Source organism: Rhyacophila brunnea, unplaced genomic scaffold (genome assembly GCF_057557595.1).
Source record: "Rhyacophila brunnea isolate RB1 unplaced genomic scaffold, BYU_Rbru_1.0 scaffold_17, whole genome shotgun sequence".
In the NCBI taxonomy this organism is placed as follows: domain Eukaryota; kingdom Metazoa; phylum Arthropoda; class Insecta; order Trichoptera; family Rhyacophilidae; genus Rhyacophila; species Rhyacophila brunnea.
The window spans coordinates 1,274,353-1,297,805 of NW_028232827.1; the positions used below are offsets into that span (position 1 = coordinate 1,274,353).

General features: G+C 35.9%; 2 protein-coding genes across 2 annotated transcripts in view; one reads left to right on the forward strand and one right to left on the reverse strand.

The window, feature by feature from the left end:
• Positions 1–23,453, forward strand: part of dbe (KRR1 small subunit processome component homolog dbe) — a 466,431-nt gene that overhangs the window by 92,761 nt on the left and 350,217 nt on the right. The window lies entirely within an intron of this gene.
• Positions 1–23,453, reverse strand: part of Klp54D (Kinesin-like protein at 54D) — a 79,894-nt gene that overhangs the window by 36,729 nt on the left and 19,712 nt on the right. The window contains exons 2-3 of the mRNA XM_085944653.1: positions 12,450–12,557; positions 8,463–8,751 (exon numbers count right to left, since the gene is read on the reverse strand). Of these exons, the coding sequence (XP_085800779.1) occupies positions 8,463–8,751; positions 12,450–12,557 (397 nt within the window). The remainder of the gene's footprint in view (positions 1–8,462; positions 8,752–12,449; positions 12,558–23,453) is intronic.

The window sequence follows — 23,453 nt, forward strand, 5'->3', positions numbered from 1 at the left end:
TGCGGAATCTTTGGGACTCACGATTGTACTCGGTCAAAACCAAATGCCGCCTATTCGACGCTTGCATTCTGACGGTGCTGCTTTATGGTAGCGAATCATGGCACCTTACGAAGGCTCAGAGTAACCGTATACTGAGCTTCGAAAACAGATGTTTGCGACGAATATTGGGTGTGACTTTAGGAGCAACGAGGAGATAAGAGAACGCACCAAGCAGCTCCTCATCAAGCTGAAAGTGAAGAGGCGACGTTGGACCTAGCTCGGCCACGTGCTAGAAGACTGGCGAGCGACAGGGATTCTTGGAGGCGCCGCGTGGTGTCCATATGCTCCAATTAAGGGACGGATATGGCCAAAGAAGAAAGAAAGAAAGAAGAAATACCCATGAGGATGTTTATCTTCTATCGCGAAAGAACTGGGGGAATGACCATTTTAAGACATTCGTGGGGCCTCATTTGTAGGCATTTTTTCGTACAAGGTATGTAAAAAACAACACTATTTCTCCGGTTCGTAAAATTTTCTCTTTCGAGTGCTCAATAAAGCAACAATAAACAAAAATAGTTCATATATAACAAAAATATTTTCTCGTCATATTAAATATACGCTTATCTACCTGTATACCTGTGCATCTATTCTATACACAAGACTGCTTTCGGCCGCTATCTAGGGTAGGAAAGTATATTGTATCAATTACAATAAGTTAGTTGTGATTGTTACAATAACTGTTAATATTTCGATACTTTCCTACCCTAGTTAGCTACGGTAAAGGCCGGAAGCAGTCTTGTGTATAGATTAGATGCGCTGCAGTGTTTTGTAGGTATATCCGAATTTTCGTTATAACTGAATAGATGTTTATAGATTAGATACCATAACATTTCCACCCGTCAGAATTCGAACCAGACCCCGCGACAATTCAAGGGGGAAACGTTAACTCGACGTTATGGTAAATATATTCTTTTTCAGTGACGTCCCTAGGCAAAGTGCAGCCCTTATGCAGACTTAGAATGCCGTTCCCTCTTGTTTTTAGTCTTAAATTGTTTACAAATTTGTTAGGTGCATCCCTATCTATTTTACTATATTAAAATGACAAATGCAAAAAAAATGTTGAACAAAATGACGTACATAATATGATATTATCATCTACATAGGTACTTAGAATTTCTACAAAACCTACCCTCGAACAGCGATGGTTTTAAGTACGTGGAGGTCTGATGTACTGGCTGGTTTGTATTCCCCTTGTGATTTCTTTAAACTAAGATGTCGGTACTTTCTAACGAAGCAACAGCATCTTCCGCTAAATGGAAAACCGCATATTGCTTTCAAAAGTTGTAATGATAGTATTCATTCCTTAAATTGTCGCCCCTAAGCAACGCATCGTATAATAAGTGTTATGTTTTAACAGCACCTCTCTTGGCTGTGATAAATTTTAGAGTGAGATAGACCGTTATGACAAACGGCTAACTTATTGCAATTGTTACAATACGTGTTAATATTTCGATACTTTCCTACCCTATTTAGCTGCCGTAAAGGCCGAAAACAGTCTTGGGTATAGAATAGATGCGCTGAGGCATCAATTAAAAAATCCGTAGATTCGTGGGAACACAGAATTAATGGGAACTGAAATACCTAACTTAAATTTAAATTAAAATACTATAGTTAATTGTTTGCGTTAATACATTTTCCGGCGTAGATGGCGGCGTAGAGGCTTCTGATTTCATTGTCAATTAATTATATGTATATTTAAAACTACTGTCCTGCTTTCCCAAACTTTTCCTGCGATGTAATACTTCGCAAATCTTGAAATTGTAATGTAACACTTTGTAACTATATTTTGTAAGGTCGGTAAACAATATATAATTAATCAATATACACTTTTTTAAAAGAATAAGAAAAAATAATAACTATTTATTTAGTACTTAATTATTTTCAAAACAAAACATATTACAATATAAGTGAAGAAACACAAAAAAAATGATTTTTTACAACGTTTTTATTAGGTCGTATTCTTATTTGTCCGGTGGTTGTTTATCCAGTACAAATCTTGCAATCGATTTTTAACTAACTTCCCGACTAGCTAGAAATTTTAAACTTGTAGAATATATCAGAATACGATGCCAATGCATTATTTTAATACTTTTAGCCATCTTTAAGTAGAATTGAATATTTCCATTTTTATTTGTAATCCAATCCACTATTATTGGTTGCTAGGGGTCTGGGGTCCTACCAAATGAATTATTAATATATACGTGCGTTACTATGGAAATCAATATGAAATGTCAAAATGATATTTCAGTATTATTAAATTTCTATCAAGTTCAATTTTTTTGAACGTTTAAGCTAGTCAAGTCAAGTCAAGTTTATATAAATTCAAGAGAAAATTTAAAGACGTTGTATATAAAAAGTTCTTTTTATCTTGTAATTATTTCTTCTTAAATCTCATTTGTTTAAAATTTATTAACGCAAACAATCAATCGGATTTAAATTTTAAATTTAAGTTTGGTATTTCAGTGCATCTATTCTATACACAAGACTGCTTTTGGCCGCTATCTACGATAGGAAAGTATCCAAGAATTAGCACTTATTGTAACAATTACAATAAGTTAGTTGTATTTGTTACAATAAGTGCTAGGTATGTTTTAACAGTTCCTCTTTAAGCTGTGATAAATTTTAGAGTGAGATAGACAGTTTTGACAGTTCAGACGGCTAACTTATTGTTACAATAAGTGTTATTATTTCGATACTTTCCTACCCTATTTAGCTGCCGTAAAAGCCGAAAGCAGTCTTGTGGATAGAATAAGAATAGATGTACAGCTCCCATTAATTCTGTATTTCCTGGTTACCATACATGGATTTTTTTAATTACCTAGGTACTTAATTTTGACTAGACGGGTACCTAATATGAATATTTTAACAAAATGGCGACAGCAGAATAATTTAGTTATGTACATAGACTGTTTCAGAATACCAATTATTTATTATTAAACGAAAAGTAGTACGGGTGTTGAACTCATATCGTTTCCTACGTAATTAAAGTTATTCGATGGTAGTTTATGACGCAATGGGCCGGTACTTAATACTCTTTTTGTTTTAAAATGCGCAAGGGTTCGTCGACTTAGCCCCAAATCGAAAAAAAACATTCGCCAAAAATGATTGGGCATACGTCGCCATTATTAAGTCACGCAAATTTTATTTCCGTTTGTTCAAGTGGCCCAATAAATTAGGAATTGAGTAAACGAAAAATCTCGTTGATTAAATTTGTTGATATAACACAATAATGATTGTTTAATAATAAGTTATTTTTGCTGTGTGATTTAGATTTTATTCGGCACATAGATTCCGAAAATTATGCTGTATGGCGAAGGTGGCCATTAAATAACTCAATTTTAAATGAGGACATTTAAAATTGCGTTGATGAATGTATAGGGTTTATTTATTTATTTAAGATAATAAAACATTGTAGACATAACGAATCTAAATTCAAGACGTTCACAACATGAGATTTACAATATAACAAATGTTACTCTCACAAGAGAGAAGAAAATATATTAAGTATATAATAAAAAAGTACAATTTTATACAGAAATAATTAACAACTAAACCACTTTTTATATACCACGTTTTTAAATTTTCTATTGAATCATATAAACTTGACAATTCTATGTATTAATAATTTAGGACAAATAAGGCAATTGTCAACAATTCATTTTTTTGCTATTTTGCAACAAACAAACAAATATAGAATACTGAAATGTCATTTTGATTTCCATAGTAACGCACGTATATATTAATAATTAAGTTGCTAGGACCACCGCCTTAGCAACCAATAATAGTGGATTGGATTACGGATTTCTTCTGAAATAACTTTTCATACAAAACAGAATTAACTGAAAATGAATTCAATTCTACTTAAAGATGGCTAAACGTATTAAAAGAATGCATTGGCATCGTGTTCTGATATATTCTAAAAGTTTTAAATGTCTAGCTAGTCGGAAAGTTAGTTAAAATCGATTGCAAGATTTGTACTGGATAAACAACCACCGGGCAAACAAGAATACTAAGCTAATAGCTAAGAAAAACGTCGTAATAATAAAATAGCATGTCACTGAAAATGTCTTTGGGGGCGCATCGACTAGTCTTGCACCCATCGCTAATTGTGCCTGATAGGCTTGATACGAGGAAACGGTTCTGACCCAGAATAGATCAAGGCTGCGACCACGTAGGTAATTGACGGATGTCAATTCAAATTTTTTGGGACACCAGGATTGGAAACCATCCTTCGCGATGACAGGTAAAAATGTCTCAAGAGCAGAAGTGACCCAACGAGATTCAAGAGAATGAAAAGTAAGCATGCCTTGTATAAAGGCAGTTGGAAAATAATCATTTCACAAATTATTATCGAAAGGAAAATAGTTATATGTCTGTAAATAAACTTATAGAAAACCTCATAAGGACACCAGATAATCGACCTATATTCAAGAATGCTACGCACTAATGAGATGTAGAGTGTACGTATGACATTTGGATTCTTGAATGGTTTGGATTGTCGCACGATGAATCCTAGAAGCTTACTTGCACGTAGAGCTGTAGAATTTATACTTTCGCCTCAGATTGACGCTTTAGTGTACTTTTTGACGCAATAGGTCTCCGCATCCCAATATGTCCATGTTTCGAGAGGTTAGGTGCGACTGTTGCAGGTGCCTATGTGCGCGGTCTTCTTATGCAACATCGGGGCGACGTTATTAGATGGTTTGATCTATGGCTGTGCAGCAGTCGAGGCAAGTTTAGATGTGTGAGCCGGTTAACTGAAATATTTGCAGTTTAATGGGCTGGGCCACCTAGGTTACATGTCAATTGTACGTGAAACATTTCACCATGATACAGTTCGCCGTGAGCTTTCTTATCGGAAAGAGATGACCGTATACTATACGGTCTCCAATTTTATTAGTTTCAATATGAACATTAATTCAATTTTCATAGCTAATTTTGGAAAAATTAATCAATTCAAGAATGAAAACCTAACCTAACAGGCGGCTCTCGTGGTGCAGCGCATAAGGTGCTGGCCGACCCGAGAGTTCTGGGTTCGATTCCCGGTGAGGACACAACAATTTATGTGATTTCTCAAAGCCTGGGTGTTTATGATTGTTCAAAATAGTCTAACAACCACCTTGTACGAAAAAGCAAGGACATGGTTATTAATAATTCTAAAAAAACCTAACCTAACAAATAATCCAGTATATCGGCTATTTTCAAATTATGTTTGCTACTGGCTTTCTGTAAAGTGCAAACCGACAATAACCGTGCTTTATTTAGACTAGACAAGTTTCCGGACACGGGGTCACCTAGGGCAGGGGTCGGCAGAAGTGGCTCGCAAGCCGCATGCGGCTCTTTGCATAGACGTTTGCGGCTCTTCGGATATAAACTCAAATTTCACCTCATCTCAAGCAGCCTTATAATTTATGAGTTTATGAGATAGAGTCGCTGAATAAACTTAGACTCGTACGACATAGTCTCTGTCTTTACCACTCTTTACTCTACTCATATTCTTTACTTGCGTGCTCACACGTGTTGCTTGTGGTTAATAGATTTAAAAAGCAAGGAACTGTGGAGCAACAAGTTCACAGATCTGACCAGCCGCTTGGAGGAACTCGAAAGAGAGAAATCCAATTTGATTTCTCAGCACAAGTGGACAGCAATAAAACAACTGCCTAAAATAGAAACAATAATATTTTATACATAGAGTAGTTTGCCTGAAACATATGACACGTTAAATAAACTATCTTTTGGTATTCTTACAATCCTTGGCTTTACATATATGCGAACAAACATTCTCATCTATGAAACAAATAAAAAATAAACTTGAGCAGAATAACGGATGAAAATTTACAATCATGTATTAAAAATAAGTAGCTATTTGCCAGATATAGTAAAGCTATCAAAAACGATGCATGTAGGTCTATTCTATGCTTATCGACCGCTAAAGTGATAAAGTGATAAATATTATTAAACTTTGGGTAGGTTTGTATTAAAATATTAGCACTTATTATTAGCACCTATCTTGCTGCTGTTAAAATATAGCACTTATTGCAACAATAAAAACCAACTTATTGTAATTGTTACAATAAATGCTAATACTTTGATACAAACCTACCTTAAGATTGATACTATTTATCACTTTAGCGGACGATATGTATAGAATAGACCCAATGGACGCCGTTCTAATTAATTTTTATAATAAAAAAATTTGAACTTTTCCCCCCTAAAAATCCATATACATATTACATATATGCGGCTCTCTGGTACCTTTGTTTTCCTGTTTCCTTGACAATTTGGCTCTTCTCACTAGACAAACTGCCGACCCCTGACCTAGGGTAACATTACAGTAACGGGAACGTTAACAACGATCATTTCTAGCTGTTATTATGAACAACTATAATATCGTTGTTCAGCATTTAAATGGAAAACGTTTTGTCAAAAAAAAAACCCTTTGATACTATTCGTTTAAGTTGAATTGGTAATATATTAAAACAACTTGAAATTCCACAATAATTTGTGAAAAAGTACAAATTTCCCACGAAAATATTCGATTAGCACCAAAGCTTAGACACAAAATGAGCGTCTAAATAATTTATTTGTCCACGTCAAATTGTATTTGTTCAACTAAATTACTTTTTGATTATTTCGCCGAAGTCTTCAGTCTAAATGGCGTGGGTGATAGATAATTCATTATTTGTTGTTTTATTTAAATTAAGTGGCTAATCTAATCCAGTGAAAGCCCCCACCATGACACGTGAGTGCTTCACACTTTTAATGTTGATTAATTCTGAACTTGACAATGTGACGCAATGAGACTGAAGAATTCACAATGAAGATAGAACGAACAAATAATATTGATTGTACTATTTACATTGAAATTATCAAAGGCTACATTGTATTAAAAAAAACTCCATTTTCCCATCAATGTTTTATCATAAATACATTGTTTCCACAATCATTATTCATTGTTATTAGATTGACTTGACTTCTGTTATTAAATGGATTATTTTATATTTTATTTATGTATAGGCAAACGTTTTCTACATTATATTTTATATTGCCACTAGTGTGATTTCCTTCCATAGTGACAGTAGGTATTGTCAGTGACGTCCCGTGGGGGTAGGCAGAGTGAGCGGCCCTTGGGGGCGGCAGTTACCCAAAGGGCGGCAAATCGAGGAGAATCATTAGGTATACCTACTGTGATACCCCCGTATGGTCCCCATTTGGGGATGTCTTTGTGTATCTGGAGACGCCCGAATCGGTATCAAAGCCAACACATAATAAAGCGCTGATTACGAAAATAAATAATAATAAAAGAGCCCAGCCGGCAATGCCGTAAATTTTGTTAACCGTTGGAGATTTGCAACGTCGCTTTCTTTTCGACGACGGTTTCGTTGAAAAAAATCACAAGATGGCGCGCAGATCGCGACAAACAGAAAAATCGCGAGCACGCCGATTTCGTACGGATAAAATAAATTATTCAAAATGTAACCATATAGTATAATATAAACTTAAATAAACTCGCCGTTTTCCACCACAATTCCGGTGCCTTAATTATCCACCTTCATCCCAAATACAGACGATAAAAAAGAAAACAAAACAAAGTGACAGTTGAGAAATTCTCTTACCAAAATGGAGGGAAGTGATACTACATAGAAAGTTACCTAAACTTAGTAATAACGGAAATATCTTTACATTAAAAAAATCAGCTCACTGATTGGAAACAAATTATATTAATTAGGTACCTACTATAAAAGTTTTAACAGGACTTTATTTTTTGTCGGGTTCGCGATGTCTAGTTTACTTCCGTTGTCCCTGGACGTCACGTTCTTGGTGAACAGCAATGACACGTGCATACCTAATTTAAAATTTATCCAAATATGTTTGCCAGTCACTATCTGAAACCATAGACTCGCAATATTGTCTATTGAAGCAGGGATGGTATTAAATTAGATATAGTAATGTACCGTAAACCTATATATTGTTATTAATGTATCCATACAACATATTTTTTAGATATTGGAGTCATGAAAGGATGATAAAAAGTACTGTATAAAAAAATGTGGCGGCATTTTGGCACTGCCTAGGGGCGGCATTTTGTCTCGGGACATCACTGGGTATTGTAACCTCCTAAAGATATCTCCCTATAAAGAATAATATTCAGAAATTTTGGACTGTATTATATTAATATAATCAGGGTTTGCTGCAAAATTAGATAAACAACATTTTTAATGGTTTTTGGTTCTTGTCAATTTAGTGGAAGCCAGCGGCAAACAAATTTTGAAAATAGCTGATATACTGGATTATTTGTTAGGTAAGTTTAGGTTATCATTCTTGAATTCATGAATTTTGCCGAAATCGGCTATGAAAATTGCCGCTGTTCCCGCCGATCCGAAAATGGTTAAATAAGTTCATAATGGGCGTGGTATATTTACCAATCCTGGCGGTCCAGTGAGCGTGTGCGTCTTTCCACTCCCAGTCTGTCCGTAGCAGAAAGCGGTGCACGAGAATCCTTCGACGGCCATCTCGAGGAGTCTCTTCACCCCGCAGTGGTCCACGATGTCCTGCTGCGAGGCCGCCGGCTCAAAGACAGCATTGTATCCAAAGAGTTTGGGCTTGTTTCCCGGCGACGAGCTGCCCTCACAGAGGACTTGGCCGCTTCCTGGAAACTGTACCACGAACTTATCTCCGCATTTTAACTCCTTTGCGTTCAGGGGGCGAACTCTAAAGATTTAAAACAACGTATTTTAGTAGATTTTCCGTGATGTAGCGTACGAAGTACCTACATAAGGAGGTTACATATAAGATGTACGTATGCAGTTCATCGTGGGACATTTATTCGTGCGCCGTAGTACGCGAAACATGAGTTCGTATAACAGTTTATCAAATGACGAGTTCTTCGTTGACAGTGACGTCCCGTGGGGGTAGACAGATTGAGCGTCGCTTGGGGGCGGCAGTTACTCGAAGGGCGGCAAATCGAGGTAGAAACCTAGATAGCTACCTAAACCAAGTACTTAATAACGAAAATATATTTCCTATAAAAAATCAGCTAACTGATTGGAAACAAAATGTATTAATTAACATAAAAGGTTTAACAGGACTGTAATTTATTGTCGGGTTCGCGATGTTTAGTTTACTTCCTTTGCCCTTTGACGTCCTTGGTGACCAGAAAGGACACGAGCACGGATGATAAAAAAATATTGTAAGTATAAAAAATGGGGCGGCATTATGGCGCTGCTCAGCGGCGACATTTTGTCTAGGGACGTCACTGTTCGTTGAACATTTATCCGTGGAATACATTTGTACGTATCTTATAAAATGCGGCGATAGTTTGCAAATAGTACTGTTCCAATTAGATTAACCCTAACCTAACCTAACCTAGTAAAGACATCTCCACATGTTGTAGCATACGTACAAATATACTCCACGGTGAAATGTTCAACGAAGAACTCGTCATTTGATTAAATGTTACACGAACTCATGTTTCACGTACTGCGGCGCACGAATAAGTGTCCTGCGGGGGAATGGGACGATTTGGCACCGCGAACTGGCCTCCGCCGATTGGCCTCCGGTAATTGGCCGCCGGTACAATCGGACGCCAGCCCAATTGGACGCCGACCCAATTTGACGCCGACCCAATTGGCCTCCGGGAGGATTGGACGCCGCACAGTTGAATTAAATGCGCAAAGGAATAGACGTACGTTACGATTTGTTGGAGTAAATAAGCAAGTCAGTTTAACCGGTTAAGTGCCCAAAGCGTCTTTGGACGCCCTAATTACACCAATTCTTATGTTAATTACTATCAATTAACTAATTGCGGCATAGAAAGGATTAATATGCTTCTATCTTCTCAGTAGTTGTACCTTATACATTTTGCGCTTGACACATTTTTAATATAGATTGAGAATAATTATTATGCCTTATGATGTTTATTAAAAGAAAATAATTCTTCCCTCGTTAAAACTTAAAGATGTGCATAATCAATTAATTTATTGTCTATACATGAGTACTTATTTATATTTACAACAAATATTAAAAATAATGTTAGATGTTAGAATGAAAATTACATTATATTTCAGCGTTTTATCGACTTAATATTATAATAAAGCTTAAACATGTATATTAATATGCATAAATGCGTATTTTAAGATAGTATGAAATTACAAACAAAATATTAAGTAAGTTATCTGCTAAGTATAAATGTTTCAGTAGTTTGATTGATAAACTACTTAGGTACTGGGTGCCGGACGAAATCCCGAAAAATAAAAAATACAAACATCAATAATTGCACAATTTTTGCATGAGAGACAAAAACCCATTTTTTGTGGAAATATAAAAAAATGTAAAATACAAACATCAATAATTGCGCAATCGTGAGCGCAATTTTCGTAAGAGAGACAAATCCCATTTTTGCGGAAAATGGGTTTTTTCGATTGCGCAATTATTTTTCAGGAGAGACCATTTCGTAGAACGAATGGATTTTGTGTCTCTTACAAAAATTGCGCAATTCGCGATTGCGCAATTATTGATGTTTGTATTTAACATTTTTTTTATATTTCCACAAAAAATGGGTTTTTGTCTCTCATGCAAAAATTGCGCAATTATTGATGTTTGTATTTTTTATTTTTCGGGATTTCGGCCTTCGGGATTTTGTCCGGCACCCAGTACCTAAGTAGTTTATCAATCAAACTACTGAAACATTTATACTTAGCAGATAACTTACTTAATATTTTGTTTGTAATTTCATACTATCTTAAAATACGCATTTATGCATAATAATATACATGTTTAAGCTTTATTATAATATTAAGTCGATAAAACGCTGAAATATAATGTAATTTTCATTCTAACATCTAACATTATTTTTAATATTTGTTGTAAATATAAGTAAGTACCCATGTATAGACAATAAATTAATTGATTATGCACATTTTTAAGTTTTAACGAGGGAAGAATTATTTTCTTTTAAAAAACGTCATAAGGCATAATAATTATTCTCAATCTATATTAAAAATGTGTCAAGCGCAAAATGTATAAGGTACAACTACTGAGAAGATAGAAGCATATTAAACTGACTTGCTTATTTACTCCAACAAATCGTAACGTACGTCTATTCCTTTGCGCATTTAATTCAACTGTGCGGCATCCAATCCTCCCGGAGGCCAATTGGGTCGGCGTCGAATTGGGTCGGCGTCCAATTGGGCCGGCGTCCGATTGTACCGGCGGCCAATTACCGGAGGCCAATCGGCGGAGGCCAGTTCGCGGTGCCAAATCGTCCTAGACCCGTCCTGCGGTGAACTGTTTACGTACAAATTTTCGGATACGACATAAAGTAGGCTAAAGTGATAACAAGTTTGCTGTTATTATCATAATGAATTGAAAATACGAAATATTTTAATTATCGCGATATATAGGACACTATATTGTGTAGTTTTTCCCACTGATTAGCGATGAGCAAAACATCGAGTGATGAACGCATGAGATGTTAATTTTGCAAAGAGAGCTTTCATCCGCATACATAGCACTATTCAACTAGTATAGACCATCTGTTTGAAGATTGCATTCTGATGGTGATGCTTTATGGTAGCGAATCATGGCACCTTACGAAGACTCAGAGCGACCGTATACTGAGCTTCGAAAGCACAATATATTTGCGACTGATACTGGGTGTGCGGCTAGTATGTCTTTAGGAGTAACACGGAGATAAGGGAGCGGACCAAGCAGCGTCTCATCATGCTGAGAGCGAAGAGGTGACGTTGTACCTAGTTCGGCTGAGGAGAATTTCAATATAGAATACTGTAGAATACTATCCAAATATCCTTCCAAACCAACTCGCCCCGCACCACACTTGATCTTAATCAAGATTATCACGAGACCCTATGTTTGGTGTGAAGAATCAGCAGTTTTTTTATGCCTGGTCTTCACAGGAGCAGATACCCAAGACTGAGGTCACCACGCTCTCAATTAAGTTTTGACTGAGTTTACTGATTGACATAATTTATTGAAAAGTGCCATGGGAGAAAAAAACACGGAGAGTTAACATAAAATAAATGAATTTAATATTATATATTATGTATTATATAATGCAAAAAAAAAGCTAAAACAATATATACACAAAGTGTATGATAGTATGGCCTGAAATGAAGCAAGATGGCTGGCGAGCGACAGGGATTCTTGGAGACGTCGTGCGGTGTCCATATGCTCCAACTATAAGGTGGACATGGTCAAAGACGAAGAAATTTTGCAGAAGAGTACCTAGTCCTAATTTCATTATGGACATTTACATACCACGAGAATGTGAAAGCGTGGTGTGTGGCTTTGACTCTTTTGGGAGTCATTGATCAAGCGGGTTTCTCCTCTACTGATGGGTCAATAACGCCTTGCAATTTTGTGGATAAAGATGGTTTTTTGTTATTTCTCACCTGACAACAACGTTGATGTTATCTTCCCCTGTCAGGCTGGGGGGTCCTCTGGAACTGGCAATACTCTGATCTAACCCATCTGAACTGCTCATACCACTTCCAGCAGAACTGCAAAAAAAGAAATAAAGATATTATATATATATATAAAAAACATCAATATACATTATAACTTATGAAGTTCACTACCAGTAGCGGGACTTCAAATTCTGCACCCTCTCCTACAAAAAAAACAAATTTTGAACCCCTTGTTCTAATTATAAAAATCTTATGTTATTTCCGGAGTAGATTTATTTTATATGAAACATCTAACGAAAAGATTTTTTTAACCATGTTTGATCCTTGTTCATTTGGGCCTCCACAAAGTGGAGGTTGTATTAACAGATTTTTATCTTTAGAAGAAATGGATATTAGGCACTTACTCAATCTATTACCTAAGTCCATACCCTGGTTCCAAACATACATTGAAAAACAAAATGTGATTTTATCCATACGATGGATTCAAACCCGGAACCCACGAAATTATAAGTCTGACATCTAATAAAACAATGATAAAGATTCCAAGATGTGGTAGACAACGTATTCACCCACCCTACTAACTGGTATTTTTGGGACGCCGTGATAAAATATGTGTAGGTATACCTACAAAGAGCTTGTCCAGATGACGCGTGCCTAGCCGCGATACGCCGCGAGTGAATGTGGACGGCTCAATGAGGTCACATGTACCTGGAATGCGCGCGAATTTTTACGCGCGAGTCAAATCGCGCCATTTGGACAAGGTCAAAAGTGTTTCGAAATTTGTACGTACGCAGTTGGCCGTGAGTTGTTGTATTGGAAATATATGACCGTATAATATTGAGATCAAATTCATTTTTAAATAAAACGCTTGAAAAAATATGCAATAAAAGTCACCGGAATAAAATTATAAGAGAAGAAAATGAGTAGATAAGTAAATTAAATAATTACAAGATAAAAAGAACTTTTGGTACTGTTCGGTTATACCGGAGGCAGCGGAAAACGCATTTTGAAAATAGCCGATAAACTGGATTATTTGTTAGTTTGGGTTAGTTTAGGTTCGGTTAGGTTGGGTTAGGTTAGGTTAGGTTAGGTTAGGTTAGGTTTGGTTAGGTTAACCTAACAAATAATTCAGTTTATCGGCTATTTTCAAAATGCGTTTTCCGCTGCCTCCGGTATAACCGAACAGTACCGAACTTTTTATATACAACGTTTTTAAATTTTCTGTTGAATCATATAAACTTGACTTGCTAGCTTAAACGATCAAAACAATTTGTACTTGATAGAAATAATACTGAAATGTCATTTTGATTTCCATAGTAACGCACGTATATATTAATAATTTAGTTGCTAGGACCCCAGAACCCCAGCAACCAATAACAGTGGATTGGATTACGGATTTCTTCCGAAATAACTCTTCATACAAAACTTAAAATTAAATTCTACTTAAAGATGGCTAAAAGTATTAAAATTCAAATGTCTAGCTAGTCGGGAAGTTAGTTAAAAATCGATTGCATACAAAACATAGAATTTAATTTTAAGTTTTGTATGAAGAGTTATTTCGGAAGAAATCCGTAATCCAATCCACTGTTATTGGTTGCTAGGGTTCTGGGGTCCTAGCAACTAAATTATTAATATAAACAATTTTCATATTATGAAAATTGTATACTTATAACTAAATTGTTCATTAGGAGGCGCTGTAAAACTATCTTGAAAAACACTGCAATACACTCTTTTTTTATCAAGGATAAAAGTTCTGATTAAATTGAGGTGCATGTCGCCTACTATCACGTGACGTCACAGTAAGCTGCCGCTATGGGAAAAAAGTCTGTAATGTCGTTTTTCTTGGTGTTTAAAATGTTATCATCGATAGCATCAGTCTCCCATCCCGTAGCACATTTTGAACCTTTAAACGAACATTGCCAGTTAGAAAAATCTGCCGAAATCGCCAGAACAACAATGAGGTCACTCAATGAACGTTTTTATCATCTTCTACATGCCTACACTTTTCGACTATCATGTCAAAATCACGTTTATTTTAGTTTTTAACGGTTGGCACTATGTATTTTCTATAAGAATGTTGTCTATTATCTAGTGTCTGTTGGTTGGGTTCTGTTCAACATATTATCTACGGATGTCATGTCGCAAGTAATTTTAACGTACGCACACGTAGAAACAGTTATAATTAATTGAAATTAGCATGAATAAGTCAAATTACTAATACATTATAGTTGGCACTCTTCATCAGTGTCATTCTTCAGTGAATTAAAACAGATGGTGGTCGTTCAAAATATTCTACAAAATGACGAAACTATAGACTATATTTTTCGCCGCGACAGCGTGACAGTAGGCGACGTGCACCTCAGTTTGATTCGCACTTTTTCACAAAATAATATGGAAGCAAAAGCCACTACAAAATAATATACATACTTGATTCACTTTGAAATTATAATTATTTAATATAAGTTTACCTAATTTTTTTCATTTGTAAAATAATGTTGCCATACCCGAAGACATCGCAAGACTACTTGGTCTGAAATTTAACAAAAAAATAACAGCCTACAACAATGCAAACTACTTAAGTTCGATTAGACAAACATCAATCCTTCACTTTGACAGCACATCAAAGACGGATAATAATTCAGTTAATGTCTTTTTTCTACATCAAACACCTGGTGATGCGTAACGGCTTGTTGTCAAATTATGTTAAAGTACATTGTTGACTTTGACCTGTCTTGTGCGGAGCTTTTTGAAACACTGAAAGCTTCGTGGTAACTGGTGGACACTGTTTCATGAATCACGAGAGCTTTTTTTATAACCCTTAAATATCCAGAGATAGTTGAATAATTTCAAGGTAGTGATATGGGTGTATGAAGGACTTAGTACTTTTGAGTATGTATGATAAATCAGTGGCGTAGCGATGGGTGTGCGAGCGGGGTAGCCACGTAGTACGTTTTTAATGTGCGAGCCGGCTAACGGATCCAGAAAATTGACAAGGCTGAGGGCATTTACAATGGAAACGTATTTCACAAAAAAATATATTAATAAAAATCGGTTTTTTTTTCTTTCGTGATTTTACCGAGGCTTTTGAACTTTACAATTTTGCCTAGCTCTTCCGTCTTACCCACCGCCAGGACACCCTTCAATTCGTCGACATTCTCATAGATATCCGCAATCCGCAGCTGTACTCTGTGAAGTTCATATTTAGGGCATTGTAGTGCTATATGTACAATGTCCTCTAAAACATGACATTCATCGCAGAGCTGCGATTCGCTTCTTCCCATGAGGACATCAAATCTTTTGCCCATTTTGTGCCCTGTTCTTAGCCTCAGTATTAACTTAAGCTCATTCCTCGTCAAAGGAGACTCTACAAACCAGGGCACCTCTCGTGGTGACTGTAGAATAGACTTACGCTATTTCCCCTTTTCTAATGATGCCCTAGTTAATTTTAATTATCTATCAACGGTTCGAGACGAAGCAGTCCAACCAGGGAATGCAGAATTAATCAGAACTGAAATACCTAACGGGTAGAGTAACAGGTGACCGATCTCGAGTGTGGAATAAATCGGATAAACTTAAACACGTGTCAAGAATACGTCATTCTAAGTCTGTCCATCGTTCCGACAACTGCTCTCGGATTATGCACAGACGCTCATTCAATATTGATGTATTTGCGTGTTGCAACACACTATAGAATGTCTATAATGTGGGTTTCATTTTCGTTGGATACTCACACATTTAAAACCCTGTATCAAAATGTAGTGTATTGGAGTATAAATAGCCTAATTGAATTATATTTACTAACCTGTTATGTGAGTCCAAGTTATTTAGCGAATTGGTTACAATTGATTGCGCATACATTTTGACGAAAACTAAACAGGTAAAAATACCTTTCACATAATATAGTAAATACCTATATTGCATATAAATAAATTTATCTTAAACTTAAATTGATCAATCAGATTGTAAGAAAGTTTTTGAACAGTTTCGATATACATAGTTATCACTAAATAATTACAAGATAAAAATAACTTTTTATGTACCACGTTTTTAAATTTTCTGTTGAATCATATAAACTTGACAATTCTATGTATTAATAATTTAGGACAAACAAATCATTTTTTTGCTGTTTTACAACAAACACACAAACAAATATAGAATACTGAAATGTCATTTTGATTTACATAGTAACGCACGTATATATTTTTAATTTGGTTGCTAGGACCACCCCCTTAGCAACCAATAATAGTGGATTGGATTACGGATTTCTTCCGAAATAACTTTTCATACAAAACATGCGTGTGAAACATGGACCCTAAGTAAAAGAGAGATCCAGAAACTTAGAGTAGCACAACGTGGTATGGAGAGGTGCATGCTGGGCATAACGCGAAAGGACAAAAAGAGGAATGAGTGGATAAGGAAGCAGACAAGGGTTTGCGATGTAATAGAGTTTATTAAAAGCCTTAAATGGAGATGGGCTGGACACATAGCTCGAAGAAGAGACAATCGTTGGACAAATCTAGTCATCCAGTGGTATCCAAGAAGTACAAAACGTCCACAAGGTAGACCTAGAGGCCGCTGGATCGATGAAATGATAAAGTTCTGCGGAAGTACGTGGCAACGCAATGCACAGGACCGAGAGAAGTGGAAGCAACTTGAAGATGCCTTCATCCAGCAGTGGATAGATTCAGGCTGATGATGATGATGATGATGACAAAACAGAATTTTAACTGAAAATGAATTCAATTCTACTTAACTATGGCTAAAAGTATTAAACGAATGCATCGGCATCGTGTTCTGATATTATCTTCTGAAAGTTTCATACGTCTAGCTAGTCGGGAAGTTAGTTAAAAATCGATTGCAAGATTTGTACTGGATAAACAACCACCGGACAAACAAGAATACAAGCTAATAAAAACGTGGTAAAATACACAAAATTAAAAAGAAATGAATAACGCATCGGTAAATAGAACAAATCTTAATCCACGTCCATAATCAAGCAGTTATATAAGGGTTAAGCATTACTTTGTATACATTTCGTGTTCTGCATTTGGGTCATATGTTACAACCACGGAACAAAAAGGGGGAGGCATGTTATTAGTTGTCTAAAATGGAGGCTCATGCAAAGTCTGTTATCTTGTCCATCAATCAATCCGATGTTCTATTACATCCAGGGCTGCGCCAAAGAGGGCTGAACGAGCCCGTAGTTATGTTATCGGATATTATAGCGTGCCGCTTGTTAGAATTCTATACACATCTTCATCAAAAACGGTTTTTAGTTGCTTGACTGAGTAGACCATCTACTTACATTTAACATGGTAACCATAGGGACCGAGAAAAATGTAAGGAACTAGAGAAGGCCTCTATCCATCAGTGGATCGACTCGTATGCAGTTCGCCGTATCACACTTCATCGTGAAATGTTGTATCGTAAATAAATGGCCGTATATTAATGGCCGTATATTAAAGACCGTTCAACCTCTTTGGGTCGTATAGTACTGACATAAAATTCATGTCTAAATAAAGCACGGTTCTTGTCGGTTCACACTTGACAGGAAGCCAACGGCAAACAATTTTTGGAAATAGCCGATATACTGGATTATTTGTTAGGTTAGTTTAGGTTTGGTTTTCATTCTTGAATTCATGAATTTTGCCAAAATCAGCTATGAAAATTGAATTATTGAATGTTCATATTGAATTTAATAAAATTGGAGATCGTATAGTATACGGTTATTTCTTTCCGATACAAAAGCTCACGCCGAACTGTGCGACGGTGAAATGTTTTACATACAATTTACATGTAACCGGTTCTTAGTCTTTTAAGAGCTTTCTATATACGGTACTAGAGACTAGCTCCAGGAGGTAGACACTCTGCTGGCCTTACCCATTCTTAGAACCCTCAGAAGCTAGATTCGCTTCCCATTCGGACAGTGGTCCTCTCCGGAGGAGACCGGAGGAGACCGTATAGTAGGTATACGGTCATCTCTTTCCGATAGAAAGCTCATGACGAACTGTGCCACGGCGAAATGTTTCACGTACAATTTACGTGTAGCCGGTCGTAACATCCACTAACGATATTTTTCATGGTTTTTACGAATTATTTTTTAGTAATATAAACAAGAACTTGTTCTCGGCTAAAAAGACATGATCAAATAATTACCTAATTAATTAATGTTAATATCCTACAATCTAGTTTGCAACCAACCATGGTGCAATTGAGATTTTTACTTAAAAGGTGAGAGAAGAAGGTTAGTGCCTTGATTACTGTCGAACATATTTAGAGACAAGGTGATAATGACATATTGTAAGCGTTAACCGTGACTTTTTCGTAATGGCAAAGAGTAAATGTAGGCTGTTAAAATTAAGCGTTAGATTCCAGGTTCAAAATTGTATCCATATAATATATGCAATATGACATAGGAATATTAAGGGTGTCTTCTTCTTCTTAGTCGTGAACTCATGGCTGAGGATCGTGACCACATTTAAATTTCGCCATCCTTTGAGCGACCAAAACTTTCCATCCTTCTCGATCTTCCGCTTCTCTCAGGGCAGAATGGATGGTGCCCCCAGTCAGCTCTTTCACTTGGTCGCTGCATCGCGCAGACGCTCTTCCTCTGCTTCGCCTTCCCTGGAGGCTACCGAAAACTACCAGTCTCTCTAAGTAGTCTAAGTATTAAGGGTGTAATTGAATTAAAAACAAACCAAAACTATCTGCAATTTGTAGTCTTAGTTCAATGAAAACAGATACGTATGACTGACAAAGTTTAGTGTGCACTATATATAAGTCGAATCTTAACAGCCTACCTTCACCTGCCATTTGGTTACCACAATTCTTTCAAAACAAACTTTTATGATTGCCACCAGTAAGGGGAATGGGACAACTGGGCGCCAGGAAAATTGGGCGCCGCACTGTCGAATGAAATAAATAGACGTTCGTTACGATTTTATACAGAAAATAGACGAGGAATTTTAATCAGTTTCTACAGAATACTTGTAGTTTTAATTCATTTTTTCTTTACATAATGTTTTTATTGCTGATTGAGAATGATAATCATGCCTGAGGCTTTATATAAAAATAATTACTTACAAGATAAAAATAACTTTTTATATACAACGTTTTTAAATTTTCTGTTTAATTATTATGCTCAATATGCTCAAACTTGTACTTGATAGGTATAGAATACTGAAATGTTATTTTGATGTCCATAGTAACGCACGTATATATTAATAATTTAGTTGCTAGGACCACCCACTTAGCAACCAATAATAGTGGATTGGATTACGGATTTCTTCTGAAATAACTTTTCATACAAAACAGAATTAACTGAAAATGAATTCAATTCTACTTAAAGATGGCTAAAAGTATTAAAAAATGCATTGGCATCGTGTTCTGATATATTCTAAAAGTTTCAAATGTCTAGCTAGTCGGGAAGTTAGTTAAAAATCGATTGCAAGATTTGTACTGGACAAACAACCACCGGACAGACAAGAATACGAGCTAATAAAAACGTTGTAAAATAAAAGAACTCTCTTCTCGTTAGAACTTAAACAAATGCACAATTAAATCAATATTTAACTGTGAATATTTAAATTATCACTAATTATTAAATAATAATAATACTCTTAATTTAAATAATTAGAATAAATATGTTTTTTAAAAGTACCTATAATTGATGAACGTCTATTTATTTTCGAATTTAATTCGATTGCGTGGCGCCCAGTTGTCCCGGCACCGAATCGTCCAAGACCCTCACTCAGTAAAGCCCAAATTCCATTGGCAGATTGCGTCTGGCCCGATCGTCTGCCACGAGTGCCACGACTGTCAAACTCTTTTCTCTATGAGCCCTATGCACAATCGTCTGTCATAGTTACAACAAAATTACAAAAAACACTATCCATAAAGCCTTTCATAGTTATGATCGAGTTGTCTATGGTCCACCAAATCTGCAATAGCTTCGCTGTTTTCTATTGAAAATATTACCATATATAAAAATTCTCTTTTTCATAATTTAGGTAAATTATTATGTAATTGTTAAACGATCACAAAAATATGAAAAATATACAAAATAAATTCAATTACTATAAATACACAATTAATATTTAATAAAAATGATTAAATGTCTCCGCAATTAGTGAATAATATAAGTTATTTTTTGACCATGTTTTTCCCGATACGGTAACACTTGCCGTTGAAATGTCAGATTTTGTCATTTACAATTATTACAAATATAATATGCCATGATGTGAATAATTATTTAGAGTGATTAAAACTAATATTACCATGTTGGTGTGTAGGTAACTAAGTACTTATATATTTCAACTACCTATCTATTGGTTTAATATTACATAAATATCTAAATCTGAATAAGAAAAGTTAATTCATAATTCATTGACACTGACATTTCAATTAGATAATCGGTTTTACTAAATTAAGACATGTACAGAATCAAGAAAGTAAAGGAAAATATTTCGTATTGAATGTCACGGATATTAAATAGTTGTTCAATACCCATATTGAGATCAATTGTTAAATGAATTTGAGTGTATTGGCCGTTTTAAAGACACGTCAATTTATTTTGACAGCAGCTGTCAGTGGTAGATGATAATACAGAAGGGGGGCAAGGGGGCGAGTTCATAACAAAAGTAGTCTATGGTTAAGGATTCCTTATCTCTATAATCTATAGTTAACAGATGGATTTCGGCTACTTACAATTTTTACTGTTATTTTATGGTAAGTACGAATTGAGCATCGCGCTCATGGGTTTCAAGGATCGTGAGCGATCGAGCGAAGATTGCCGAAAGCGTACGAAAATAGCCGAATACGCGCCCGCTTGTCACGCAACGGTCGTTCATTTAATTTTCGACATAATATATATTAGTCTATGATTTTCGATTTCAACAACTGAACAACTGCAAGATCAAGATGGCGAAAACTCAAAAAAATATCTGGAGTACCACAGATGACTCACTCCTCGTCGAATTAACGAATTAATACACGCCAAAGATATAGTGTGGAATATAAAAAACCCTCCATATTCAAAAAATCATTTAAAGGACCCAATATTCGAAGAGATAGCTGATAATATAATTGACATACATATAATAATATAATATATAATAACAGATTTGATGCTCGCTAGGTTTGACAGCTCAGTTTTTTTGACGTAAAATTGCGCGGGAATGCGTTCAGTGTAGCCACCAATCTAAGAAATATCTAGTTTTCGCTCAACCTATATTTTTAATAATAGCAACACTATGTTTATTTTAAACCAATCAAAAACAAGTACCAACGCGATTGAATCGTTGCGTGTAATTGCAAATAGTGTAAAAGCGTTGGCGACGACGGTCGGCGTGGATCGTTGGATCGGGTTGGGTCTGCGCGTCTGCCAATGTAATTAAGCCATTAGAGATCATTAATATTAAGCCGGCTCGCACATCACAACTCACCTTGTGTGCCTGACGGCCATAAATCAAATCCTTCGAGACTGCCGGCGAATGTTGCACGATCACAAGTCGCACATCTGCCTAGCGCTACTAGCTCTAGCTCTGCCAAACGCGGCGACAGTCTGGAGAGAAATGGCCGATTCTGCAGCTGTGTGCATGCGCGGAGTCAATATTGGCCGGCCATCGACATGCAGGCTTTAGCCAATGCAACTAGACGAATGTCGCAGGGTCGCAAAGTTGCAGTTGCATAGGCCAATCTGCGAAGCTCTATTTGATAACGTTTGTTTCTTGGTTTACGATGACGTCACATCGACGAATTCGTCGTAAGACGCATGCGGCGAGTTCTGATGTGCGTCTGTGCGCATGTGATTTGGTCACAGAGGGAATATTATATTTTTGTGATTCACCGGTTTAAGTCTTTGGCACCCAAAATATACATATGTCATAATATTGCATAATATAATATTATGTGGATTCAATTTTGAACGTTGAATAGCTCAAAACTAATGAATTACCACTCGTGATTAGATAAGACTGGAGTTTATTATAGAGCTTAAATATGTTTAAATTGGCGCCAAAAAATACAGTAGGATTCTGATCTGTAAGATAGGAGTTATATTCTAATTAATATTAAAATGCTGATAAAATATTTAGCCATTTGAATAATATTTCAAATACATATTCCTATTTGTATTTCGCCACTACAAAAAACAGATTTATATTAAGGAGGTTAGTTGGCAACAATTCGAGTGGCGAGCCAAAAGTCCGACGACAATCGTCCGATTTGTCTATGCTCTGCTACTGATCAACGAACGAATAAAAAAGTCGATCTGTCAAAAGTCAAAAGTTACGATTATCAAAATGTCTTCCGATAATCCTATAATTTTGTATTATTTATATGTAGATTTGCATAACATAATATAGCAGTGAAAACAACACAAGTTTTAGGTTTTCTTTTATGAATTTCATAAAACAAATAAAAAAATAATTGATAAATCTCACATTTTCTAATGTGTAAATTTACAAAAATAATCAATGAAAATGTTTAAATTTAAAATAACTACAGATTTTTTTTGGTTAGAATGATCGCGTATTAATGTCAAATCGAATTAGCATACTGATCGACGGACGAAGTCTGACAACTCGGACAGTAAAATATCAAACATATTTGAAATCCAATAAGCCTGGTCTGCGGAATAAAAATTCCGCAGATCTGGGGTGCTCCACGCGAAAAAAAAGGTCCAAAGACTGTAAATCGTCTGACTTGCGTGCCAATGGAGCGCCGGTCTTAATCCAACAGCGAGCCGTTTGTCGTAAATTTCAACTGGCAACCCTGATTACAAACACAACGGAATAATTAAGGACGAATAAATTATTATATTTTTACAGTGATGCAGGATTGCGCGCGATCTGATTCTTCGCCGCGATAATGCTAATGATGTTCTGTGGTCAGGTAAAACCGACGCTTTGACTTTGAAACCACTGTCATGGTCACTTATCCACGACATAGAGACTTTTATTAACCAGTAAATACTGATTCGTCTTTATT